General features: G+C 47.6%; 1 protein-coding gene across 1 annotated transcript; it reads left to right on the top strand.

The window, feature by feature from the left end:
• Positions 1 to 8: 8 nt before the first annotated feature.
• Positions 9 to 27,214, top strand: ARHGEF33 (Rho guanine nucleotide exchange factor 33). The gene is made up of 15 exons (XM_039718847.1): positions 9 to 30; positions 3,442 to 3,491; positions 8,830 to 8,994; positions 10,600 to 10,721; positions 11,536 to 11,678; positions 12,665 to 12,724; positions 13,299 to 13,514; positions 14,136 to 14,265; positions 14,992 to 15,124; positions 15,873 to 15,956; positions 16,705 to 16,788; positions 17,521 to 17,669; positions 18,535 to 18,720; positions 20,388 to 21,141; positions 22,745 to 27,214. The coding sequence occupies exons 1-15, from the start codon at positions 9 to 11 to the stop codon at positions 22,880 to 22,882; spliced, it is 2,436 nt and encodes an 811-aa protein (XP_039574781.1). The 3' UTR covers positions 22,883 to 27,214.
• Positions 27,215 to 27,935: the final 721 nt, after the last annotated feature.

The raw sequence follows: 27,935 nt of genomic DNA, 5'->3' as shown, positions 1-27,935 counted from the left end.
TAGCAGCCATGGACACAAACAAACACGAAGGTAAAGCATCCTCTTATTTCACTTCTTGCTAGTATGAAAGACAGCAAGACAGAAATATGCAATCATAGGAGCTGTCTGCTGGCCACCAGCCAGGCCCCTGAGAGCACCTCTCAACCATAGCAGCTGTGGGCAAATGTTCAGTACTTTCAGTTCTTAGAAATATCTGGGGGTTGACATTTTTATTTCTTATTTTAGAACCAACTCCCTCTCCTCTCTGGAAAATACTCCTGAGACATATGTAATGTCCAATGTGGGAAGTCATTCCTTTTCTTGCCTTGTGCCCCATTTCTGCCTTAGGATGTAGAGAGACTTCTGACTGTCCAAAGCTGTGTTTTATGTGAGGGTGCTCTGATGAGGATCTGCTTCTCTCCCCCATGTGCTTTGTAGAGAGGGGTTCTTGTTTGTATCGGTGCCACAACACAGATATCTGCACCAATCCCAATCTTGCAAGCACCAAGATGTATCCAGGCCACATTGCTTGCATACAATCAGTTCTTGCTAAGGTTGGCTGCATTCTAGAAAGTCTGCAAAGCTCAAATCCAGGGTTTTAGTGGTTACTGACTTCTTTCAGAGGAATGTGGTACTTGCTTTCCACCCCAAACCCCTTGCATAGTGTTTTGCCTTGCCACCTCAGAGGCACTGTGTCCATATGGCGAGGAACTCTTGGAAGTATGAGCAGGGGGAGCAGCTCTAGGAGTGTCCACAGCTGTCAGCTCAGGAGAGAGACTGGACCACCTCTTTCCCTCTTAAAATGTGCTTGGTGGTGCCACTATTCATGGCATAGTTACCAGAAAATTTAATTTCTCTATTATTATTATGATTATTCTAATTTGATTAAATTAGGTCTGTGTACCTAGGCCCTTACACTACAGCAGGCTGAAAAGGAAATTAACTCAGGGATTTTTTCCAATTAATTGTTATGCCCTCATGGGCTGCAGATGTTCACTGCAGAAACTGGGAGATCCACAAAGTCCCTTGTTTCCCACAGTGAGACTGTGAGTAGCCTCCTCTGTTTCAGCTCTTTGCAGTGACTTTATAGAAATGATCAGGGTTTTGACTGGTATATTCAGAGAGTAGTGGAAGTAAAGTCACAGTAGCAGTGATCCTCTCCCCAATTCCAGTCTCGCTCAGGAGCAGTTCCTCATTTTTAGTATATCCAAGGACATTACAGACTGCTGCACAATCAAATCCACATGAAAGATCCCTACAGATCTCTGCAGAACATGGCTCAGGCCCTCTGTGTTATGTATCAGATTGAAAGACACAAAGAAAATTTGAGGAGGCTCTCCTTTGCTGTGCTATGCTTCTACCTGACACCTCCAGCCCTTCACATAGCTCTGCACTCAATACACCCACCCATGTTGTACAAAAAGCATCTCTTTGTCCTCCCAGCACCTGTTTGTGCTGTACTGTTAATTCAGAAACATGTCCTCTTGCTGTCTTTGAGTCAGTCCTTACTATCCCACAGCAAGAGCCCAACAGACCTGGCATGGGCCTCAGGTTCCATGATTCAGGAGAGTCACTGTACACATAGCCCCAGCTCCAGGCATCATGAGAAACTTCCAGCCAAAGGTCAGTTCCTAATTCATGTGGTTGCAGATAAAATCTGGAAAAAAAAAAGAACCAGAAAGGCCAAAGCTGAAGATGAAAACAACCTGTAATTTGAAAGTTGAAATGTGGGACTTGGTGCAGGCTGGCTGATGCGTTCTGACCCCAACCAGCTGGCAGTTTGGAGCCACAGTCACTTCTCCCAGTCAGCCTGCTGCTTCTTGTTTTCCCTAGGAGGAAGCATGAGAGGATATTCCCCAGAGGCTCAGTGTCTGACCCAGCTACTCAACCCCACAGCTGAGAGAGCCACTAGCACAGGCAGGAAGTGGCACATGGGCAGAGAGGAGCACACAGCCTCTCTGCCTCTCCTTTCTGCAATTCATTGGGGAATTTGCTCAAGTTGCTCTGAATCAGGACAAATCAGAGAGCCACTAGCACAGGCAGGAAGTGGCACATGGGCAGAGAGGAGCACACAGCCTCTCTGCCTCTCCCTTCTGCAATTCACTGGGGAATTTCTCAAGTTGCTCTGAATCAGGACAAATTCTAGAGACCAGAACAGGGCCATTTCATAGGTGTCCTTGCTGGTAACCCACATTCCCCCTCAGGGGTAAAGAAAATCAGAATGGAGCTTTGCCTTGTATAGCTCTGACTTCCAGGCTTCAACTTTCCACTGGCTGACTGCAGAGTCCTCCCTGCATGCTTTTCCAGCTGCTGCAAGACTGCATTTCTGTGGTCTTAAAGGTCCAGGTTGGAAAAGCATCAAGCATCTGTAGCCAGCATGGAAAGAAGGAGCTTGGCTTCCCCTGGAGCTGGGCATGGGGTTAATGTCATGTCTGTGACTTAACAGCAGAGATGAGTGAGGTAAATCCTTGGAGGCAAGAGAAAACCCATCTTGTGAAGTGGCATTCCCAAGAGGAGGCAATCCAGATGACGAACAGAGTAGCCTGGTGTTTTCTAGGAGTGAGATCCAGCCAGGGAGCCTGATGGAGGGAATAACACCGTGGCCATTGGACTGCAATTGCCTCCAAGGGCAACGGCAGCACAGCCAGCAGAGATTTCTGTTGGACAACTGAAGGTTTCTGCACAAGACAGTTGGACTACGTGACCTTAAAAAGGTCCCTTGCAACTCAAATGATTCCATGATTCTAGGATTAATGCCTAGAGATAATGTCTCTGCAGTGTCCAAAATACTTCTGCAAAATAGATATAATAGATATAATAGATATAATCTCCTCCATCAGCTAAGTCTGTTTCAGCAATGTTAAGTTGTACAAGATCAACTGGGATCACTATACCACAAACCCCCAGGAATGACAAAACCAATGAAAAGGTGTAATTTTGGGAGGTTAGGAAATACATGATTACTGCTTGGATTGCATTGTGACAAAATAAAACTTCAAATATACAGATAAGGTATTTTGCCTTTTATGGAGGTAATAGAAATATGTACAGATATAGCAGAGAATAAAATTGAATGTTTCAGTAGAGAAACAGATCAGTAATGCTTTAGGACAAAAAAAAACAACCCTGTTACCTAAGGCTGGTTCACAGAACTATACTTCACAGGGAGCAATTTAGTCCTAATTGCACATAAAAGCTTTCTCACTTCCTTGTATGGATCAACTCTGGCCAGACAAAGGACAGCAAATAAGGTGAATTTAACATCTGAATTTAGGTGAGTCATTCCTATTTTATAATTGCAGTTTATTTTATAAATTATATGGCGTCCAGACCTCCTAAAGTGAGACTTGAGTCCTTTAAAACTGATTTGCTCCTCAAGAGGGACTTCAAACCCTCTGTTCCAGTTATTTATAGCAGCCATTATAAGTCATTTTAATTGACTGAAGTTCTTTATTCCCACAGGAGGGACTGAAAGTGTGCCTGTGAGTACCCCTGCAACACAGATTTCCCAGGTAAAGATGAGCAAAATGCCCTAAATAACTGCAAGAGTTTAAAGAGTTACTAATATATAAACAGTAGTTAAAAGCTAAATTAAGTTGAAGGAAAAATGTAGGCATTTACAAGAAACATGGCAACGAAAACGTGCACACTGCATGAATAAATATCACACATCTTGGGCCTCATCTTAAAAGACCTTTCAGTAAAATTTCTGTGCTCACAACTAGTTGTATTTAGACAGGTGATTTGTGAGCTCAGCTAATTAAGCAACTGACATCATTAGCACCAACTGGAGAATGTCAATTCACTGAGCTGGGGGGAGATTTCATGACTGAGCTTTGATGAGCTTTCAGCAAACCTGATGAACTGTCCCAGGAGCAATGATCTGTTGACTGACATGGGGCAGGGGTGCCTTATGCAGCTGGGGCCCAGGTCTTCTGTGGGGCTTTGGGTTATCCTGGCAGCCTCCCAGCTCCTCAGACCATGGGGTACTCTTGCCTGATAATCCAGAGCAGCCAGAGTGTTGAGTCTTTCTGCATGTCTTTGTCTGGCCTCCCAGCTAGAAGCCCTGTGATCAGTTCCTCCTGAGCTCTGTGCCTTGTCTTTGGGCTAACATTATTGCTGCAATTGGACACCACAGATGCTGTAAGCAAGGAGCCCAAGGAGTATCCATCCTGTAAGACAGTTTCAGCCTTTCCACAGTGGTGTTTCCCACTCATTTCCAGTCTGCAGGAAATGTGACAGAGCTTTAAGCACTTTAGTCCCTGGTCTGGTTCAATATGGAACCATAATCTGAGAGAGGAAACACACCCCTGAAGTGGAAATCAGGACTATTTGAGACCTCCCTTGTCACCATTGCAACACTAATGTCTGTAATTGCTTGCAAGCGCACCATGGCAAGTGGAGAAGGCACTGCTTTCCATGAACTATCCAGCACTTCTGTCATCTCATCCTCTTTTCCCATCCAGACAGCTCCCGGGGTCCAGCACAGTGCATCAACATGCACGTGGGACTGTGCTGGAAACACCATGCACACATGTTGCTTTCCAGCTGACACGTGGGTACCTTAATGAATCCTTACATGTCAGTCACCAGCTGGCTCTTCCCTTCTGCTTCAGCAAAGGCCCTGAGGACAGTGCAGTTGCCAAAAAGGACTGCACAGATGTGGAACAAGGGCTGATGAGTACTTGCAGCTCCCTTTAAGTCATTGTTCTCTTCTGTACTTACTCTGCTGCTCTGACTGTATTCTTACCATCCTTGCCTAGGAATATATATGCTGGATATACTCCTAGGACCAGCTTCTTTGCCACTGTAAATCACTGCAGCTCTGCTGCTTTCCTGCTATGAGGCACTGCAAGCCTTCCTAATGCTTGGCTGTAGGAGTGCTGCCCTTAAGCACAGGAGTTAGTAGCTGTTCTAAAAATTAGTTGTTTCCTGGGAAAAGCATGCATCATGCAACTCAGAAGAATCAGATCCAGGGCTTGTGTGTCAAACACTGGACTTTGTGCCAGATTGGTTTCAAGCAGTGTCCTCAGGCAGCCCTCCTTTAGAGACACAATGTCTATTTACTTCTTCAGACCAACCCCAAAAGATGTGCAGTGATGGACAGTAGATAAGCTGGGGAAGCACCACAGACAGTACTCCTTCATGGCCACAGAAGGTTTTGCTCTTTTCAAGGATGTATTTATAATAGCAGAATCGTTCTGTGCAATATTTCTTTATCATGAGCCTGTTTTCTACTGATTTTGACAGGCTTCAGCTCAAGGTCCCAGACAGCAGGTCCTGTTCTAGTGTAAGGACTTAGGCAGCTGCCACGGGTGCAGATGCAAATGGCCATCCCTGTGGAGACAGGGGCCTGGACAGCCTGGCCAGTGCTGGGGGAAACCTGTGGGGACACAGCTACTCAGAGGAGCAAGGGCTCCCTCTCATCCTTTCAGTGGCAGCCAGGACAGTGACCCAGCTCACCAAGGCTCTGCTGCCCTTTCCATCCCACTCCTTTCTTCCATAAACCATCCCCATCTGCTGTCCATAACCATCTTCCCTGGGTTGTCTCAAAGCTGAACACATCTTTAGGCTGCAAGGACCGCCGTTATCTTTTACAAATGTCTCAAATTGCTGGCACTCACCGAGAGAGGGGAGAGACTCTGAAGTTTTGCTGCTTCAGCTCCAGGAAGCAGCATCAGTCCTGTGCCCCCTTTGTGAACAGCATGGTTTTTCCACACAGAGCTGAAAAACATCAGGGCAGCAGGTGAAATAGGAGTCATGGGGCCCAAGAAAGACAACTACAGACACATGGCACTGGATGCCTCACTGCTTTGCTTTGTCAGGTTTGAGGGCCGTAGTCCAAAGGCAGATGGGTGCTGAAATCTGTACCTGGTACTAAATTATTTAGATGCCTAAATGCTTTTTTTGAACAGTTGTTGGACAGGTTCAAAGGACTCCCTATGACTGTGCAGATTCATTTATCCTCTAGGCATTAGTTCCATTTAAGTTATTGCTTCTTAAATTCCACAACTTAAATTACTTCTTTACTCCCATGAATAAGTGAGCCAGGGCAACACATTACAGTTTAACTGTTGCTGTATTACACAATCTGTCTTTTTTGGTATGTGTTGCACTTAGAAACTTTGGAAACACAGAGTTGGCTTGACTTTCCAGAGGGTCACAAACCTGTGAAGTACCTCTCTGGTCCTGTAGGCATAGGCCATCCCTGTGGAGACAGAGCCCTGTCACTTGGCCAAGACATGGGCAGGGCCTGATACCTCGATGGCTTCAATGTGTTTTAAATGGGATTTAAAGGATGGTTTTCTACAGCTTGCTTTTAGAAATGAGCTCAAACTAAATCCATAGCTACACCATGCTTGGCAAGAGTCTAAAGATAACATGCTGTTCCTGTACCACTTCACTTGATTTTGGATCAACTCTGCATCCAATGCAACAAGAATGTATTTCCCCTCTGTGCTAACCCTGACCTGCTCAGGGTTTCAGCACTTCTTGTTCCATCATACAAGCTCTGTGGCTGGTTGGTGTTTCTGGCTGCATTCATCCCTCAAGCAGTAACACAAGGATGCATTTCAGTGTCTGAAACAGCCACTGCAGGCTGCATGGGGCTGAGGAAGGATATATGGGGCAGGGTACAGTCAGGCTGGGCTCTAGAGCACTGAGATGGATACACAAAGAAACTAAGCTAGCACTGTCACCACAAAAGCAAGATTGGCCAAAAGCAAATACCAAAATAACAGGTCACTGTCTGCTCTTAGATGCAGAGGATATTTTGTCCAGGCTCTAATCCAACTCTTTCCTTATGTTGGCTGAACTCTGCTTTCATGGAGTGTTTCAGTGGACATGGACACCAAACTCTCTGCAGTGCTCCACTTTGCTGATGCTTTGCAGTTTCTTACTCTGAAACTTCAAGACCAGCAATGATTCCCATCCCTGTACCCTTCAAAGGATCTGTGTAGTTTACCCCCTTTCTGGAAGCATCTGAGAAGGAGATGGCCTGGCTTGTGGGCAGAAACATTTCATTTTTGGCTTATTCTCCCCAGACCATGTCCTCTCCAGCTCTAGGACTGCTCCACTGCTAGCAAAACTTGGGGCTGTGATATCTCCATCCTGAAGCAGATCTCTGAAATGGATAGCATAGGTTAGAATGGAACAGCATATTCCAGTTGGAAGGGACAGATCTAGCAAATCAACCCTTTTCACTTGGAGGGCAGTGTGTGATGCCCAGCCCTGATGCAGGCAGGCAGACAGACTGTGCCTTGGCCATGTCAGCTCAGGGGGAAAGTGTGTCAAGCACCGGCGAGCAGGGATGGGAATATTAATATTTTGCACAGTCACAGTACTTTATAACCCTCCCTCCCCCTTCTCCAGGCACATATGTTAGGATGTCTGATGATGCCACAGCCATCTGGGCTGAGATATCAGAAGCAGCGTCGTCATTGTCTGCCCTAAGCAGCCCCTCTAACCCTTCAGGCTACATTCACAGGTCACAGGGTGACACTGGCCAGGAGGGGTGGGGGAAGTGTTCAGCCAAGGAGTCTGGAGCTCCAGCTGGCCTGGGAACTCAGGGTTGTCATCCTGCTGAAGGAAGATGTCCTCAGCCTCCTGCTCCCCTCTGCACTGTCCCAGTGCCTGTGGTTCCTGTCAGTCCTGCTCCTCCTACCCAGGCACTCTGGAAATGCGTGTCCAGCCAGATCAGAGCGGGGGCTGTGGGGTGAGCGCTGGGGTAGGAGCGGGCATGGCAGGCAGACATCCTCTGTAAAGACACTGCCAGTCTTGACCAGAGGAGGCTGGTGCATGCCATTGCCCCGAGGTATCGGAAGCCATCTCTGCTCCATTTGCAGGACTCAAGCGCCTGAGTTCCCGGGGTGGCTCTCCGCTTACCACCAGTGCTCCTGTTTTGGACTCAGTTTATAACCAGATGTTAGGCCGAATTTCTGTTGTAAAGGTAAAAACCTCTGTGCCTTGGGCCGCGACCTCGCTGTGGGCTTTGTGCAGGCAGGACGAGCCTTGCTGCCAGCAGCGGGGGCAGAGTCCAGGGTCACCAGCCCCAGCTGCTCCCAGGAGGGCATTCCCTGCTCAGCTCTCTGCCAGCCGCTGATCCCCCCTCACTGCCCACCTCCATGCCTGCCTCGTCTGCTTGCTCTGCCAGCCTGGCTTGCCCCAGTCCATCTCCTGCTTCACCCAGCTATCACTGGCAGCCTCCAGCTTAGGTGGTGAGCTCTTCCAGCAGCACCAGGGCCTCTAGGGACAGAAAATAGAGAGAGTGGGCACAGTGTCACTGTATGCCAGGGGAAAACCTCCTGTTCCCTCCCCAGCACAAGTTACAGCTGCCTCCTTCCATGGAAAGGGCCCGTGGCAAAGGACAGAGCTCCTCCACAGCCCTTGGAGAGTGAGGGGTTAGATCTGTGTGGGGAGAGTACGAGCCCCACGAGCACGTGTGGGAGGAGGACTTGCTCAAAACCAGACACGTTCTTGATTACTCAGCTGCTTTGGAGATTAATAATCTGGCTGCTGTTATTGCAAACCTTCTTGGCATGTTTCAGGCTGTCCTCTCCTACTACAGGCTGACAGGCTGCAAACTGCCAGGGAGCCTGGAAAAACTCAAAAAAGTTTTAAAAAAAAGTCTGAAAAAGGGGCACATTGATTGCCCAAGACAAACACCTCCTACTCTGTACTGAGGCTGCAGCAGGGGCCAAACCTCTCCCCATGTTTCCCAGCCATGAAAGGAGAAGGAGAAAGAGGACAGCACCTTACAGGATGGGTTACACCCAGCCTTTGTGACCCTTGGGGACACAAACACCTGAGCCTGGGAGGAGGGACTGAACCCACCTGTTTGTGTTACTGTAGTTGCAGGCATTAGCCTCTGAGCTGAAGGCAGGTTTCACAGAAGCAATGCAAGAGCTGTCACGCATCCAGCATGGAGAATATGCCCTGGAAGAGAAGGTCAAGAGCTGCCGCTGTGCCATGGAAGAGAAGGTGGCTGAGATGAAGAATTCCCTCAACACGTTCAAGGTAGGAGTGTGACCTGTGGGGAGGCTGCATGCATTCCACCTGAGCTTGCCTGGCAGAGGGAAGCATTCCCCTGCCTCCATCAATGCTCCCTGTTTGCAAAGAAAATGAGTGAGCAATTGTTTTGGATACACCTGGAGGACTTCCTTTGGCCTTGGGTCTCCCCTCACTGCTCCAAGTCACAAGTAACCCACACTCAGGCCTATTTAGCCTTCTTGACTGGCCATGAGGCAGTGCTGAGACTTACCTGGGCACAAAGCAGCCCTTGCTCTGGGCTGCACATGCCGTGGGTTTATGGCCTGCTCATAGGCTACTGCTGGGCCACTGTCCCACCCATCTCCCTGGGTCAGGTCTCCTGCATTTCCTGCAGGAACCAAAGCCACTGGGGAGCAGCAAATTAACACAAAACCCTAAAGCCTTTTGAAGTCGCATTTCCACACGGCTGGGAGGAAGTGCTGCCTGGTTTGATCTGGCCCAAGAGGATAAAGACAAAGGGCTGGAGAGACAGCCTAGCAAGAAGGCTTGATGTACACTTTAGACCAGTCAGTGTCTCCATGCAGAAACTGGATGACGAGGCAGGCAGAGGAACTCTTTTATAGTTTTTATTGCAAATTTTCCCCAGGGTGTTTTGCTGAGTCAATAGTACCTTGTGAAGAAAAAGAGGGCTGCTTACTGAAAAAGCTCATTACTAACCCTGTGACAGGGAGACGAATGGCACCAGGCAAAAGGAGCCCTCGGTGCCAGATGAGCAAGGAAAACAACAAAAAGGGCAAGGGCATACTGGAGAGATCTCAGAGCAGCCAGACACAGGGTTACCCAGGACATTGTCATAGGGGAAAGGGGGATTTAAAATGCAGATACAAAGAATTATGCAAGCAACAGAAGGGGCAAAGGCTGCTCTCCCTCTGCCTCATGCCCTTGTTGGCTATTCAAACACTGAGCTCCCAGTGAAGTCACCTCCTTGCCTGGGGGAAATGCTTTGGTTTACATGAAACTCTTGAGTGTTTCTCCTCAATCCTGCTGCTCATATTCATGGAACCTGCAGGAACTTCATGCATCAGAGCTCTACATCTGACTAAGGTTTGGCTGAAACTGCTTGAGGGAGGATGGACAGGGAGGATACAGAGGGCCTCATTTCCTTAGGAAACCAGGCTAAAAGGGCAGATCCATGGCCTGATTGGCAAAAGCTCATACGTGTGAGTGCTCACACTGGGATCTGAACCACGTGCAACATGTGAATAGACATGCTGGAAAACTGCAGAGAGAAATGTGCTCCTTAAGGCCCACCTCTAAATGCCATTAAGGGCAGGAGTCCTCCCAGTGCTTTCAGCTGGTGGTGGTGGATGAAGCCCTGAGTGTCATCTCCCACCAGTGCCTTGTTCATGTGCCACCACGCTGGCTTGGGTGAGTTGCCTGTAGAATTAAGGATCACCATGTGGCATGGCATGTGTGACACATCCTGGCCTTGCAAAGGAACAGTGTCTGATCACAGAGCCACTCCCCACAGCACCCTGAAGCACCTTTTGTGCACACCAGCCAGCATTCAGAGCTGTGCCACGGAAGGCTGATGGGCACCCTAGGAATGCTGTGCTTTTGCCTGTTTCTCAGGAGGAGCTCAGCGATGCAAAGTCAATGATTGAAGAAATCAGTGCCAAGCAGGAGGAAATGCAACAGAAAATTGAGCAGCTGCAGCAAGAGAAGCGGCGGGAATCACGGAAAATGAAAGCTAAGTAAGGGCCCAAACTCCAGAGTCCTGAAAATGCTAATTAGCAGTGGTGTCCATTTTGTTCCTTTCTGTGTAGCATAATTTCTTAATTTTTTTTCCTGCTTGGACATGTGTATCAACTCTGTTTATGACCAGAAATGCTTCAGTTCACCCCAGGCTCTTAGACACACACCCCACAGAGCAAACACAGAAGAAAAATGCTAACACCTCACTGTGATCCAAGAGCAAAGCAGCCCCCAGCAGAACCAGGGCCTGGCTGAACAGAGACCCACTAAAGCCATGCTGGGGCTGTTGAAAGCCTCCACCATTCAGACAACAAGCTTCCAAGCTTGTAGGACTCAATGGGCTCCTGATGGTGCAGTCGTGCTCTTCTTTCCTGTCACCAGCCTTTTCTCCTCTGAGCAGAGTCAGAGAATGTTTTCACACTGCTGGGCCACACTGATGCTGTGATGAAGCAGACAGTTGTCCAGCTTGATCCTAATTAGCCTCCTTCTGAAAACAGAGTTTTGATCATGAGTCTATACAGCTGCCTTGGTGCAAATACTGCAAATCTAGGCTAGCCCCTCAGCTAATTAAGCTATTTAATTAGATGAAACATGCTCTGCAAAATAATAGATCTCAAATAACCTTCTCCTGTAGCCAGTGGAAGTTATTTCCAGAACACTGTTCATGAACTGCCAATTCCATCAAAGCCAGCTCCTTTCCTGGTCTCTGCTAGAGCTGTCCTATTTCTGACAGTGTTGGCCACAAATGTGGTGTAGGAGCTTCACCTGTAGCATTCAGACTTTCCAACCACCTTGTTCTTTGTGTTTGTACAGGAGAGCACAGAAGGATGACCACGGGTCACAGACAGTGCCAACACCTCTCCAGGGCAGCCCGTTTCGATCCATCAACCTCCCAGAACCTGTGCTGATTAATGAAGATTTTACAAGTCTTTTACACAACGTGACTTATGAAAAAGGTAAGAAAAAGAATAGGCAAATACAGTGCCTTCCTCAGGAAAAAAAATCAGAAAAAGATCACTGGGGTAACCTGGGTTCACAAAGTATTTGCTTTGCAAACACTGTCTCAACAGCCATTTCTTGCCTCCTCCAAGGAGAGCGATACAGGATCTTCATTCCTGTAGTGCTAGTGGCACAGACACAGAACCAAATGGGGCTTGATAAAAATCCTGATTTTGTTTCTGTGTGAGGGGGCAGGGCACAGGAAGGAGGATCTCACCTTGATGAAGAAAACACTGTCAACTGCCAAACACTTGGAAGTTGGAATCAAAGAAAAGGAGATGGATCAGAGCCTTTCATTCCGTAATTAAGTCTGGGGGTCTAAGTTGGTCTATTACTCTCTTGCTGTTTAGATAGGAAGATAATAAAAACATATTCATTAAAAAGGTCAACAAAGGCAGAGATTAGAAAAAAACATGTACTGTTTTCTACTCAGTTTTGCTCAGAACCTGTCAGTTGTGGCCCTCCTCTGCCCCACGCTCTGAGGTGGCACATCAGCCCTCTCCTTCACATCCCTCTTGCACAACCACCTTTCTCACCCACTTCTCCCACTGCTCCTTTCTTTCCAGTCTCATCCCTCTGCTCTTCAATAAGCTCCTTTCCATGCAAAATATCAGCCCTATCTCTGTGTCAGGTCTCCATCCTCTTTGTTCTGTGTGGAGTACCTTCTGCCCAACATGCACCTGCATGCCAGGAGAAGCCAAGGCTGCTCACATTCCTCTGCAGTCACACAGCACTGAGCACAGCAGGGACCCCACATTATCTGTCTGCAAGGGCTACTGAAACACAGACTTGTGACAAGAGCCCAGCAGAAAAGATCCTCCTTACAGGAGAGTCCCACAGGAGTGTTTTCATAGCAAAATGTGAAAGACTGGCAGGGCTTGGCAGGAAGAAGCAAACTCTACAGTTGCCTTCTGTTGCTAAAGTTCCCTTTGTTCTTCAACAGTGTCTGACACCAGGATCATGCCCATGGGAGAAGGAGGTGTGAAAGTCATAGCAGGCCCAGGTAATAAAATATCAAGCATCAAAAAACAGCAGGACAATGATTCAATTAGAGTGCTTGCTTTACTGGTCTGAAGAAATGCTTTCAGGGAAGGCATTTCACAGGGATGTCTTTCACTCTGCCCTGCACCTCCATTTTCCTACTTGCAAACCTGTGTCCCTGAAGTGTCTCTAGTGGTCAGTGCCAAGGATTTGGCAGAGAAAGCCTTTCTGCTGTTGCTTTCTTAGATTCTAAGTGCTTTTGCAGAAAGGAAGAATTGAAGCAAGAGCACTACTTTTCCCACTTGGGAAGAGAAGGTGTTTCTGCTTCTCTAACATATGTCTAATTTTGGATCTTATTTGGCTTGAAAATAAATGCTGGAAGAGAGCAAACCTTGTTCTGCTGAAGAGCTCACCAACTGCAGTTCCTTTGTAAATTAACTCTACAAGGCTACAGCCCTTGTGAAGCACAAAGAATGCTCCAAATTCACCTTCCAGTGCTTCAAATGGATGGGAACACAGCTTAGCTGCTTGCTGCAGCATAACCTGTCAGAGAGATGCTGAGATGTCAGAGTCCATAGACCTGTCTGTCATTGCAGGAGCAGCCATAGAGACAGATGACAGCCTCAAGCCTTCCCTGGCAACAGAGGGACAGTCAAAAATGCATCTGCCATCAACAGTATGGAAGCAGCCCAAGGACACCAAGGACTGGGGAGATGAATACATTTCCAAAGAGCAACCAGAGAGAGGGAAAGACATGGGCCAAAGCAGATACAGCTCAGCAGACAACATAATATGTGAACCCTCTTTGGCTGGTAAGGAGTAGAAAACTTTGGCTAGAGAGGCTCAAAGCTGGTGTGAGCTGGCTGGTGATCAGCATCCATGGAGGGAGACACACAGGGAAGTTTCTGCTCCTGGGGGGAATCTCTCAGGGCCTCACACTCCAGGACCTCTGGCCTTTGTATTTGTTGGGCTGTGTGACTGACAGAACCACTCTGTACCCAGGACAGCCCTTCTCCTTTCCAAGACCTCTCAGGTTCAGAGTACTGATGGGATTGCAGCAGAGTAGTTGCTTAAGTGGGTGAAAAATACAACTGCTCATTCTGCAGGGTTTCTGCAGGATGTGAAACCCTGATATGAGTTGTTTTGCCTTTGATTGCTTGTTTCATTATTCTTAGAAAAAAATTGTATTCATGGGGGAAATTCATCTGCTTTGGAGCTTTCTTAGCAAACTGAGGCACTGGTCATGGCTGGGGCATGCTGTGCCCATCAGGGTGGAGTTTTACATTTTGGATAAAGAAGACACAAAAAGATGAGACACTGATATAATTTTTAAATAAGTTTCTCCTTTCATGATCACTTCATCAGTCTAACATGCAGCTGTCCTTGAGGTCAGTATTTTCTTATTTTTAAACTTAACCATTATCTTCTGGAAGCCAAAAGGCAGAACATCGCCTTGGAGCTGCTGGAGTCAGAAAGGAAGTACGTCATCAACCTTTCCCTAATCCTGAAGATCAAGGCCACGCTGCAAGGGCCAGATGTGAAAAGAAGCACCAAAGAGAGAAGGTATTTGATGTAATGTGCTCTCTGTCTTTTGGAGAGTTTTCTTCAGTCAATATTACTCCTGCATTATCGCCTCACAAACTTTTCTTAAATCCACACAGAGATCTTTGAACACTTAGATTATTTCTAGTTGAAATCTGGAGGCACGGGGAGGTTTTTGCAGTCATTAAAGACATTCCTGCCTGTCCCTTGCAGCTTGTCCACCATCTTCATTCTGATTCTGGGTGAAATCAACATGAAGTGGCAGGAAGGCAGTAGCACATTTTGACCAGCTCTGCATCAACGGGTTGTCTTGTGAAAAGGCCTGACAAATAGGACAACACAGAAAGCTGGGGAGCTCTCCTCCAAGCTCTCAGTGGGATGGCTCAGGGCCATGGTCCTGCATCATCAGCCACAGCAGCATTGCCTGGGGCTTTTTAGTGCTGCCAGTTCTGGTCAGCTACTCAATGCATTGCAAGGAAAGCCTAAGGAGCTTTCAAAACACTTTATCAATAGCAGCTGGAGAGGGTACTTGCATGTACACAGCAGCCAGAACAGGACCCCCAGATGCAGCCAGGGCTCCAGCCACAGGAGTTAGTCACACCTGCACTCTTGTAGCAATGATAGGTGCAGTCAGTATTACACGTGCAAGGCTGTGCTGACCACTCAGGAATGCCCACTTCAGCAGATTTCACTTATTAGGGATGAGGTTTTGCTCTGTGTAACCAGTTTGATTTGGTCTCCCATCAGCTTTTTCCCCAACTCTTTGCGGTTCCTGGTGCAGCAGCACGTGGATTTACTGCACGCTCTCCAGGAGAGAGTCCTGAGCTGGCCACGACAAGGCATCCTAGGAGACATCTTCCTGAAGCTGACAAATGATGAGGTGTGTTAAAGACCTCTCCAGAATCTTCTGTCATGTTTCATTACATTTTATTGAGGTGCAGGTGGACCAAGACACTTTGAACAGGGGCTGTGCTGTGCAGCTGTGGCCTGAAGGGCAAGGCCTTCCAGTAACCCCTTTGGAGCACAGTCCTGGGGCATGGCAGCTCCTTGGGTGTTCAGGGCTCCCACATGCCAGACCCACCTGTGGGCAAGCAGCCTCATAGCACAGCTCCATAAACTACATGAGACCCAGACCTGCTTGCAGGAGCCACATGTGAGCCCTGACAGCTTGAATGGCTGTAATTCCAGTGAGGGTGTGAAAAGAGAGGGGTTCTGATGCTCCCCTGCCCCAGTACACCTTGCTCAGAGTTCTGACAAGGAGCTGGGCAGGCAGAGGCCCACATGGTTTGTTGCACCCATTTCTGTTGCCCTGGTGAGCAGCAAGGATGTGTAAAACTCATCTGATACTTTATAAATTTTAAGAATCTTAGATAAGAAGAGCTTCTTACTGCCCAGTCTCTCTACCCCTCCCCACCAGCAGTAAAGCTGAACACACTGTGCTCAACAGCTGAACACATTTTATAAAACAGACTTTCCTGAGAAGTTCCAAGCTCTGAAGGAGTGAAACAGCAGCTCTGCTGCATTGGTGACCTTCCAGCAGTGATGGTGGGGAATTAACTGAACCAGTTTGGCTGGGACCAAAAATCTCTGTTAAGTTTGTGTGTTCTTTTCTCTTTCTCTTTTGTAAGAATAATTTTCTGGACTACTACGTTGCTTACCTGAGGGACCTGCCAGAATGCATCTCTCTGATCCACGTGGTGATCCTGAAGGAGGTAAACTTCCTGCCTGCTTCCCAGCACACAATGGCAACATGCAAAGATCTCTTCCTGTTATGCCTGCCCATGACAGGACTCTCCTGCCAATCCACTTGTTCTGTTTCCTGGAGGTTGCTGTGGCTGACTGGCACCTCCAAAAGGCAGCGTTAACACCTTCCTCACTGTCTCAAACCTAAGCAGCTTTTCTGCTGTGCCATGAAACAATGTCTCAGATTAAACCTCCCAGAAGCTTGCCTATGCATGTGCTATCCAGACTTTTCCAGGAACTGTCTCCTGGAAAATGGAGGATTCATCCAAACAGAGGGATCCAGTCCTTTCTAGAGAAAAGAGTCTTCACTTTCAGCTTCAGCTATTTGGTTCTGGATTCTTGGGTTAAACTTTTAAAGTTAAATATATAGTTTAAAGTGCAATAACTTAACCCCATTTACTTGCTTCTAAGATATTTTAATTTAGAAGTCAATCTCACTTTGTTCAATTAATTTGAGCCTAAACTAAGAACTTCATTCTGAGCAACGGTGTCTTCTTGGGGTTTCACTGAAACTTTTAACTAATGCACTTTCAACGTGCCCCCTACTGTATTAGGCTGGCTGTCCCTAGTAGATAATCCCCAGCCTAAATGCCTGGTGTGCCCCTGCGAACTGTTGTAACTCCTTACAGCATAACTACTCATTCAAGCACAGAACCACCTGGAAGGAGACCTGTTTTATGGGTGGAAAAGACTCTTAAGTCACTTTCTCTATTTCAGGTAGAAGAAGAAATCAAGTCAGATCTCTACATTCTGTTCTTTCATATAGTCCAGCGAATCCCTGAATACCTTATTCATCTACAGGTAGGGCCCCAGGATGGAAACTGTTGTTGAACTCTAATCACATCAGGTGACTTTTAACTCAGAGCTGGTATTTGGGCCTGTACAGGTACAGGGTCCTGACAAACCCAGTGGGTTCTCTGAAGGAAAAAAAAAAACAAAAAAAAACCAAAAAAAACAACTTTTAAAGGGAAAGCCAGCTAACAATAGGTAAAGTTTCATCTTTTTCACATGAGGCTTGCTTATATTTGGCCTTGAATTGGCCTGACAGAAGCGGCTTTTGTCCCCTGGGAAGCCAAAAGCTCTGCTGTCTGCTGCTCTGGGAAAACAGGAGGCCAGAGATGGGGCACATCTGAGAGAGCTCCTAGGGCCCAACAAACTGTCCTACAGAGAGATTGCTGATAAAAGGAGTTCTGGTTCACAGAAGGTTTATCTGAATTGTACTGAAACATTTCAGGCAAGGCAAATACACAGAGAGCAAGCCCTAGAAATCAAAATACTGATTTATTCACCCTAAGCTAAACTCAACCAGTGCATCACCCACACATCCCATGATTACATTTACAGTGGTTCCTTGTGCATTTGCACTGGACTAGTGGGAGGCAGGCCCCATCCAAGTCCCTCAGAAACTCCTCAAAGCTCCCCCAGGGCAGTGCCACGAGCACTCCAGAGCCCTAATCCATGGTTCCAATAGTGCCTTCTCCCCAGAAAGGGTCAGGACAGCCTCCAAACAGCCTGCTCTCCTCTGTGCCTCAGAATGTCCTGAAGTTCACGGAGCAAGAGCACCCTGACTATTACCTGCTGCTGGTGTGCGTGCAGCGCCTCCGGGTTTTCATCTCCCACTACAGCCTCCTCTTCCAGTGCAATGAAGACCTGCTGATACAGAAGAGGAAAAAGCTGAAGAAGTAAGCACAACATCAGCTCATTCTCTCTGTCACCAGGGAAGGGAGGGGTGGGGGAAGCCTGGCAAACGGGGTTTAGGTCCAGGCACGATCAACAGGCACATTGCTCTGTTGAAATAAAACAGAGCCCTTTGCATCTGAATGCTGGAAAAGAACCATATTGGCATTTGCCCTCCAAAATGAGTCAGATTTGGGGTGGGCCCTTCTGCCTAACTCTGAGAGCAAAAGAAAAATCACTTCTAAATCCTTTTAAATAAAGCAGCCACGTTTCATGGAATTATTTGATTCCTTAAGCTGGTGGCAAAGTCACTCCCCAGTGGGAAAACACACGGGGATTTAGCTCTGGCAGCTCCAGGCCCTGGTGAGGGTGAGGACTGTTTCCTTTATGGACTGAGACTCCCAAAGAATGGTGTTATCTTATTTTACTGGGGGAGGAGGTAGGAGAAAAAAAAGCCTCCTGTAATAACCTGTTTGAGTTGAACTATGACAGAAATTACCCTGAATGTAGATTCTCAAGGTGCAGTTCAGAACAATTCCTTGAAATCAAGGTATTTTACTAAAATCAGAATCTGGTTGCCTTTGCTCTTTGTGATGATTTACCTGAGGAGTAGGACAAGATCAAATTTCAAGGGAAGCTTCCAAGTATGGAGGGTGGTAGAGGGCTGGAGCAGATTGCTGGGGAGGGACTGCAATCAGGAGTGGTGTTAAGAGCACCACAGAAAGCAGGATGCCCTGCTGGCTGGAGCAGACTAGGTGGAACAAGCTCTTCCTTGGGGTGGGCAGAGGTGAACAGGAATATTAAGGTTCCTCCCAGTCCTGTTTTCTGTGATTCTACATGCTCGTGCTCATTCCCTGCCTTATTTCTTAGCCCGACGATGGATTTCTCCTCCCTCAGGTCATCCCTGGTGAAGCTGTACAAAGGTCTCACCTCCCAGTGTACAAGCCAGGAGGTTTCTCCAACACCCAGTGCAGCATCAATGCGGGACAGTGGGATCCACACTGAGGAGGCCATACAGTCATTCCCAGCAGCACCTTCCTCTGGCACAACCACCCCGTAAGCCTGTTGTCCTTGTGGGCAGCTTTCAAAGTAGCTGAAAACTCTCCTCACCCACACCATGCCCATGACAGCAGGCAGCTACAGGCTGTAATTTCCAAAACCACTCCCTGTGTATGGATAGAGTGATGGAGGGCTGGCTCCATCCTGCTATCCCCTACTGTGGTTTACAAGCAGGGGATGTTTCAGAGCTTTAGCCAGGCTGCCTGCTAAGGCAGTACGTCAGGGAGGACATGAATTTGTTTAGGCCTCACAGCGGTGTGCACAATAACACTACATTATTCACTGTCAGCATTACAAGAGCTGGGAAACAGGACCAAGGTCTCAGAGCAGGGAAAAAAACTTTTCCAGACAGCACATACCTGAATGATGTGATTTGCTACCACAAGATACAAAATGGGTTCAAAAAGACACAAGACTAAGTCAAGACAGACAGGGCTACTGGTAACACCTGGAAATCTTCACAGAATCACAAAATATTCTGAGTTGGAAAGGATAAGAATCATTGAGTTCAACTCCTGGTCCTGCACAGAACCATCCCCAAGAGTCACACAGTGTGCCTGAGAGCATTGTGCAAACACCTCTTGAACTCTGTCAGGCTGGTGCTGTGACCACTGCCGTGGGGAGCCTGTTCAGTGCCCAATTACCCTCTGGGTGAAGAAACTTTTCCTAATATCTAACCTAAACCTCCCCTGACACAACTCCAAGCCATTCCCTCAGGTCTGTCACTGGTCACCAGAGAGAAGAGACCAGTGCCTGCCCCTATGCTGTCCTTCATGAGGAAGCTGCAAACTGCAGTGAGGTCTCCCCTCAGTCTCCTCCAGGCTGAACAGACCAAGTGCCTTCAGCCACTCCTCATATGGTTCCCCTTTGGCAATTTCCAGCCTGACAGGTGCCAAATGAGATGGTGATCAGAGAAACACTCTAGACTTAGCTTTATTCTTATGCCAGCAATTTGTGGCTATTGTGGTTTCTTATCTCGTTTGATACTAACAAGAGTTTGGCTGCATCATTCCCAGTCCCCTCTGTTAGCAGTGTTACACATCAATCTTTAGCCTTCCTCTCCCCAGACTGCCCAAGCCAATCTCCCTCCTCTCACAGACAGATTGCTCCAGCCCTCCACCTTGGTAGCCTCAGCTGGCACCATCCCCCTTCAGCTTCATCCTGAGCTGAAGACTCAGCTGGAACACATGGAGGGTAGGAGCCCTCCAAGTACTCTTGACACATTTTGGGGACAGAGTCACTTTACCCAAAAGAGAAACCCAGTCCACCTGAAAAGACAACCAGACCACAGGAAAGTGAGGCACAGCTCCTACATTACAGAGAGAAGGAAAGCTGGAATCTAAAATGCAGATGAGCAGGAGAGAGATGGAGCAGTTGGCTTTTCATCTCAGTTTCTATTCATTTCATGGTGTAGAACACAAAGGTCAGACAAAGCTACGGGATAAGCAGTTCTGCTTCTCCAAGTTTGGTCCTCCAAACCAGCCAGGCCATTTCTGTAAGAGACACCTCTGTTACTGTTCTCCAAGACAGGAGAGTACCTTTTGGCCATAAAATCAACACAATAGGGCTGGAGGAATGAAGGGGTGGGGGGAATTTGTCATGCTGCCTCTGTCATCCTTTAGTATTCCACTTTTGTCTGTTTTGTTTTGGTTTTTATTTCTAAGGCATTTGATGCCGCAGATGAAGAAACCCCAGCCGACAGTGATGGAGAACATCCAGGCTGTAAAGCCCCCTGACTGGGAGATGGAAAGCAGAAAACACGAGAGGCCAGAGAACATCCTTGCCTCTTCTCAGCTGACAGAGCAGGAACTCAAGGCCTTGACAGCCCCCTTGCAATCCATCCCCGAAATGGAGTACGAAGCGCCGCCGGCTGACGCGGTGGGGAACACCGAGAGAGCCATCAGAACCTCTGTGGAACTGCTGCAGGATGCCAGGAACTTTGCACCAAGCTACGAAGAGTTTGACTACCCTGGGGAGGTTTTCACCATGCCAGGCCCCTACGAAGATGACACCTTCCAAAACCTTGCTCTCTTTGAGAACTGCTCCCCGGCCTCTTCTGAGTCCAGCTTGGATATTTGCTTCCTTAGGCCTGTGAACTTCACCTCAGAACCGGAGAGGACAGACCATGCCTTGCAGCCACTGCCTAAGAGCTGCACTCCCGTGAGCAGCAGCACCTACAAGCGTGAGATGTTCCACAGCAAAGGGAAGCAGCTGAGCAGGTCCCTGAAGGAGCTGCCGCGGAGCGCGGAGGGCGTGAGCACCAGACTCTACAGCACACGGAGCAGCAGTGGGAGCCGTCTGCAGCAGAAGCAGGACAGGAATGTTCAGCCTCACATGATTTCAGCCTCATCTCGAAGCTCCCAAAGGAGCTACTTCCCCCCACAGAGAGGAGCGGGTGAAAAACCGAGCTTTTTGGAAGTAAGGAGGCTTAAATAGGAGGAGGAAAAAAAAATGGCACATGGTGGTGCAGCAGCATCAGCAGCAGCAGGAGAAAGATCTGAGATACAGTTAGAGTAGAACATGCCAAAACAGCTTTCAAGCCCACTCATTCCAAGACCTCAACTGCATGTACATGCCCAAGGGAGGGACAAGACAGCTCATTTTCACACACATCTTCCCCAGGCACAAGCACGGGTTGAGGTGCACAGCTGGCTGAGCTAGAACACCTTTGAGACAGGGTAGCCTCTTGCGTGTCTCCACTGTTACTGAGCTTCCCCCCAGGTGAATGTTCTGAGCAGGTCACAAAGTTTACACAAAGCTGTTCAAAATTAGTGCTGTGGTTGGCACCCAGGTAAACAGGTGCCTTTCCACCTGCTCTGAGGAGTGCTGGGTAAGTGCTGGATAAGTCATGCCAGTGTAAACCAGCATGACTTGGCCAAGCTCAGCCCATTTACACCAGCAGGGATCTGGTCCATAGGTTTTGTTTCACCTGTATTTGTTGCCTGGATTGTACAGACCTATGCCAAACTCTCTGTAAGAACAGTCAGAGCCTAGCAACTGTGTCCCTCAGATGGGACACGGCAAATGGCACTGTAACCCTTCAGGGACACCAGGTCCTGCAGGAGCAATGTTTCTGTAGTTTGCAGTGACTGTTCAGAGTCAGCTTTGGGCTGTCACAGCCAAGGAAGTAGAGGCCAAGGGTGCTCTGAGGTGCTTAGACAGGAGACTGTAGATGCCAGTGATGATGGGAGATAGATTCCAACAGCCTGACTGAAAAGGCAGCAAGGAAACTTCAAAATAAAAGAAAAAAAAGCCTAGTGAGTGAAGGAGGTGGTAGATGGTTGAACAGGGGAGATGAAGCAGAGGAAGAAGAGCCACAGGGACACAGGTACCCCAGAGAAAGGGGCCGATGAGCTCTTTAGCACCCACCTGCACAGAACTAGGGCCCAAAGCTGGGTGCAGATGTGGAGCTTGTCCAGAACTGCAGGACATGTTCTCTCCCACAATGCAAAGGAAGTCACCATGGCAGTGGTGGGCAGAATTGGAGTGAAGGGTCTCGTCCAGAGTCTTGCTGAGAGGAGCTTGGCACTCTCCTGAAAGAGGGACAGATCTTTTAGTGGCACATTTACCACAAGGTGTGTGTGCTAATGAAGCCACACAGACATAAAACTGTGCAGCAGCAGAGACAGTGAAAGAATCTTTCACACCTTATCAAAGCTCCAAAGCCTGATGCCTCCCTGCCCTAGGGGAGAAAGGAGAGGGTGGGAAGTTTTTCCAACTGCCCAAGCTGGCTTGCTCCCTCACTGGCAAAAGAAGCTAATGAGCTCCCCCTAAACAAAAAGCTTAGCAAGAAAGGCTCCAGTTCCCTCTAACAATGCTTATCCTTCTATTCCTCTGTCACTGCCTCAGCCCTAGGGCCAGCAACAAGCTCTCTGCAGAGGTACCAGTGTTGCTTCCCAGCCTTGTCAGCACCTCCTCACCCACCAGGTTCCTCCTAGCACAGAGAGAGAGAAATAGAGAGAGAGCAGGGAACAAGAATGTGAGGTTGCAAATGCTGGTTAAATTGTCTTTTCCCTTTTAGGAGCTCCATGCAGAAGACAACACCAGGTTCTGCCAGAAGGATGACAATGAGCAAACATCCTTCAGCGACCACAACCCGCGGCACGAGCCCAAGGGGGGGTTCCGCAGCTCCTTCCGCAAGCTCTTCAAAAAGAAATAAGCAGCCCCAGGAAAGGCAGGCCACAGCCAAAGCACAGCAGTGCTTCCCCAGGTCCCCGAGGGTGGAGACAGACAGCAAGGCCCCAGCATCCCCCTGACTAACACAGAGGGTGGAGGGTGGGGGAGAGGAGACTCTCACAACTGCCTTACAAATGCATCCTGCTCTTTCTAGCACAGGGCAGGGCCAGGCTTTGGGTTGCAGTGGAGCTCAACCAGCAGGTCCAATAAGCACAGGAACTTGCTAGCTTTCATCTCTACCTGACTGAACTTCCCTCAGTTTTGGAAAGCTTTGGCCAAACCCTAATATCTTCTCCTCCCCTCCATCCCCCAAAACTGCTTGATTTGCCATACGTCTTTGCTCTTCCAAACTCAAGGCAGGTCTTGTTTGGCCTCAACCACAACAGAAAGGTTACCTTTGCAGCCCTGGCCAGAAGTCTAAAATTCTCTTCTTTCCTGTACTTTCAAAAAAAAAAACAAAAACCACCATCAAAGATGCATTCCAGGAGGCCAGCTCGCATTACAAGTGGTTTGAGAAAGTCTAAGAAGCATCAGCTGAAGCACCGAGCGTTGCACTGCCTAATCAGCTACATCCTTTCTTTTGGACTTCCATCACTCGCCAAAATCCTATATCACCTTCTATGTGAATGCTGTTTTCCTGAACTGTGTCCTGCTATAGGAATCACTGCTTCTGCTCTCAGAATCACCCGTGTCTCCAGGCAGGTGATGCAGGCTGGGCCCAGGGCCTGCCACAAGGGACTCTTCTCCACCTTATCCCCAGTGTGGATCAGTGCAGACACTGGTAGTGCCAAACAGTGTCCTGGCTCCTGGTCTGCAGCACACCTGGAATATACTTTGCTAACTCTTTGGCCTGACACCCTCACGAGCCCCATCACGTGCAGCTCTAGAAATGTTCTCCCAGCTCAAAATCAAGGCACTAGGGCAGGAAAGCTGATGGTGCACCGTGTTCAGAGCCATAGCCCTCCTCCTTGTGCAAGGACAGATCAACGAGGCTACCCTCCTCACAGCACCTGGATGTGAGAAACCCTCAGTAACTGATCTCTGCAGAAGAGTGAGCAGCTCTGCTGTGATACCTGTGTCACACACTGGCAGTGAGAGCACGCTGGCTCAGTGAGTTACCAGTGCAGTACTGGTGAGCTCTGGTGTCACCTGAAGCAGGGACGTCCTGAGGGCAGTTTCAAAAGCAACTGTGGTTTCATCAGCTTGTTTTCACATGCCTGGGACACTGGTCTGTCTAAAGGACAGCTTCACCTTAAAAAGTTGTGAACTGTCTCCATGGGGCCAACAGCAATGCCTTGGGGGAAATACTGTGAGACTGGGGGCTTGGGAGTCCCCACATCAGTGCAAGGGTGGTTGGTTTTGGGGCCAAGAGAAGAGCACCCACCATGCTGCATGGCTCTCCTGGCCGTGGCAGCAGGACAGGGGAGCCCAGAGCAGGTGTCTGTGGCCAATATCTGCTGCAGATGCAGGGCCCAGAGCTCTCCAGTGTTGATTGACCTGCACCTACCACCTGCTTTTCCTCTGCTGGAGGCAGAGGGGTGTGTGTGAAAAGGGCTGTCCAGACAGACAAAACCAATCCTTTACTGCAATCAAGGTTTTCCCAACATTTCAACAATGTGACCAATCAAAACCCCAAAGACTAAAATGTTTTAGCTGGTCCCTCTCCCATAGATTTTAATGAAACAAATACCCACTTCTCCTCCTTACAAAAAGGAAAGAAGTACCATACTTTCCTCCCCTAGCTTTTGAAAACTATTCTGGGAAGATTTTTTTTAATGTAAGGCTTTTAATGGAAAAAAAATCCCCTTCCATCTCCCTCCCTTTCCCTCACATCCTCATAAAATTACAAATTCCATGTCCCTTTCCAGTCAGGACTGCTTCATGCTGACCAGCCACTGAATCACAAAGACTGTTCCTAGGACTTGGCAGCTTTAATCAGACTGTGCAGGGCCAGGATAGAAATTATGTAGGAAGAGCCAGATACTTGTAACTGAACGATCAGCAAAGCCTGTTTGTTCTGCACAGGAATCAGCCACAGACAGAGCAGTTTGTTTGTCCATGGAGCCAGAGCTGTATCATTATGGACAAGTGTCCATTGTAATGCACTGATCCTGTCAAGGGCTCTGATTCTTGTGGTTTTGGTCTCATGTATGTAATGACACTTCAATCCGTCACAAAACAAATCTGCTTTTCATATTTGCCAAGCAAAAAACCAGGACAGAAACAGGACAAAGGAAAAAACCCTACCTGCTAACATCCCCTGGGTGAGGAAATCCTTCCAAAGTGGCAGACTCTTGCTTGTAAAATGCATGTGGATTTCAGCTTCTATTTTAGTGATTTAAGGCACAGTCAGAACTGATGGTTATTTCTTTTTGATTCTCTGAGTTCTTACTTCCAGGCCTGTACTTACCACTTGAGATGTCCTTGTACCTGCTCAGAATCTGCAAATGTAAATAGTATGAATGAATGATGCTCAGCACCACACATACACAGCCTGTCACAGGGTCCATTTCAAATCCATCTTTAGTGTACATGTGTGCTCTGGATTATTTTTCTTCCTTTGCCAAATAAACGTTGCCTTTAAATAACACTGTTGCCTCTTGCACTGAATCAGCCAGAAGGCTGCATCCATTAAAAGAAGAAACAGCTGTTTCTCTGGTCCCTGAGGCAACATTACTTACACAATCCTGTATCCCTACAAGTCCAGCCATGCAAGCAGACACTGCTCCCTACACAAAGTTCTAAGGCTCTTATTCAGAACCCAGCTGATTCACTCTCAAGGCTTCTGGTCAAGATCCTGTTGTTGGTGTAGCTCACTGTGACAGATCTTCATCTCCTTAAGACTCTTCCAGACCACACCTCTCCACAGCTACACTCCCTGTTTAAGTCAGCCATCCTAGACTCAAAACAAAAAAAGGCTTACTCTGAAATAGATGCAACAAACTTGTCCAAAGCAATTCCAATAACATGTGCCCTTGATCACCTACCTTTGGTTGCCTTCTTTTTAAAAATATTACAGATGTTCTGTACCTTTTGGCAGCTAAATTGTCATGCATCTGGCAAAAGGCTTTTTATTTTTCCCTTTCAACTTTTCAGCCACCCAGTACAGGATTTCACACTTGCTGGCTAGAAAGTAAGAAAAGAACCTTACTCTTTACTTCATTTCCCTCATAATGCACTATTTTCCCCTGAACACAAAAGGTAAATTTGCTCTCAGTGCACAGAAAAATACATTTAAAGGTGGTTTGTTTTTTTTAATGGAAAATAAGGAATGGAATTTACAAAATAAGTTAAGAGCAGTTTTGTCTTTACACCTGTATTAGGCCACAGGTTTGTCTCCCAAAGAAAGACTTCACCTCTGCACTATATGGATTTAGAAATGGTAATTAAACAATCTTTTCAATGAAGCACAATAATCTACTACGTTCAACAGTGGTACCTCCAGTGATATCACTGGGAAAATCTAATTTAAAACACACACGAAAGAAAAATGATTAAATAATCCCACAATGTCACTCTGAAACTTGAAGGATCTATAATCCAGTGTATTAGCATGCTCAGAGACAGGCCTCTCCCTCCCTGATTTAAGAGAGGCATATTAGAGCAGCAGGTTAGCCCACACTGGAAATGGCTTCCTGAGGATGGAGCACTCCAACACTTCCCTGATATCAACCCTGAAAGAGGAGAATACTCCCCATCAGCAGCCAGGTTTGCTGCAGGGGCTGCTGAATGCCACAACAATAATGTGTCACCATGGGGTCACCAGGCAGCACAACAGTGACTTCCCACACAGCAGCTGGACAGAAGCAAATGTTCAGCACCTGCAGAATCACCACAGAATCATGGAACAGTCTGGGCTGGAAAAGAACCTTTAAAGACCACCTAGCCCAACCCCCTGCCATGAGCAGGGACATCTTCACCTAGAGCTGGCTGCTGAGAGCTCTTCCAGCCTGACCCTGAATGTTGCCAGGGATGGGGCATCTTCCACCTCTGGGCTACCTGTTCCAGTGGTTCACCACACCCATTGTAAAAAACTTCTTCTTTACACTTTGTCTAAATCTTCCCTCCTTTAGTTTAAAGCCATTACTCTGTCCTACTGCAAGAGGCCCTGCCAAAAGAAGGTTGTCCCCAACTTTCTTATAAACCTATGAAGTTCTGCTACATAACCCTGCCTACACAGCTTGCAGTGGTTTTGGCTGCCTTTTAGCCATATATCAGCTCTCTACAGCAGTACAGCAACTCTCCAGGCCTCCACACGAGCACATTTCATTGTCCAGGCCACACCTGACCAAATCAGGGTCATTTACCAAGGAGGCAGAGAGTAAATCATTTAATAATGATTTAATAAATCATTATTAAAATGATTTAATTTTCTATGTGAAAAGTATTGTCACTTATGCAAACATGATCCAAGTAAGAAGCCATTCCAGATCAGAAATTATTAACACACAGCTGCCACGACACAAATCAGTGGCTTAGCAGTTGTATTCAACTCCTAAATGCTACAAGTTTGATTCTGACCCTGTCCTTCCTGTTTGCAGCAGAGTCAACACCACGATTTGTGCACTGTGACAGACCCCTGGGCTCCAAAGAATGTTTACTTTAGGTTCTAGCATGGTGACCACTGTTACCTGTTGTCCAAGTATCTCACCAGGAAAGCACTTTTATCCTCCACCACAAACAGGGAACAGCATTCCTCACTTCACAAAGGAAAGTGGGGACATTTAAGAAATCTGCTGCTTAGCAGAAGCCATGTCAAGTCCCTCCTGACTGGGCACCCTGAGCACTGGGTGGCCTGCTCTGCCTTGGCTGCCCAACAGCACAGACAAAACGTGCTGAAGAAGAAATACAGATCAGAAAGTCTCAATTTATGGAGTTTTCCTGCTAACCCACTGAGAAGCTAATAACTTAGGTAACATTGCCAACAGTATGCTCATCACAGTGTTTTTATCCAAAGAATCCATAACCTAAACTACACCTCCTGTGGCTTGACAGTTTTTATAAAGCTCCCATATAACGTTGTCCTCTGAATCCAC

This window comes from Passer montanus, unplaced genomic scaffold (genome assembly GCF_014805655.1).
Source record: "Passer montanus isolate IOZ18808 unplaced genomic scaffold, ASM1480565v1 scaffold40, whole genome shotgun sequence".
Lineage (NCBI taxonomy): Eukaryota > Metazoa > Chordata > Aves > Passeriformes > Passeridae > Passer > Passer montanus.
The sequence above is the reverse complement of the archived record's forward strand: the minus strand, read 5'-3'. Positions and strand labels throughout refer to the sequence as shown.

Coding starts and splice junctions, on each gene's coding strand:
- ARHGEF33 (XM_039718847.1), top strand. CDS start 9: ATGGACACAAACAAACACGAAG. Junction 12,725..13,298: donor GAAAGTCATAGCAGGCCCAG/GTAATAAAATAT, acceptor CTGTCATTGCAG/GAGCAGCCATAGAGACAGAT. Junction 18,721..20,387: donor TCCTCTGGCACAACCACCCC/GTAAGCCTGTTG, acceptor TTTATTTCTAAG/GCATTTGATGCCGCAGATGA.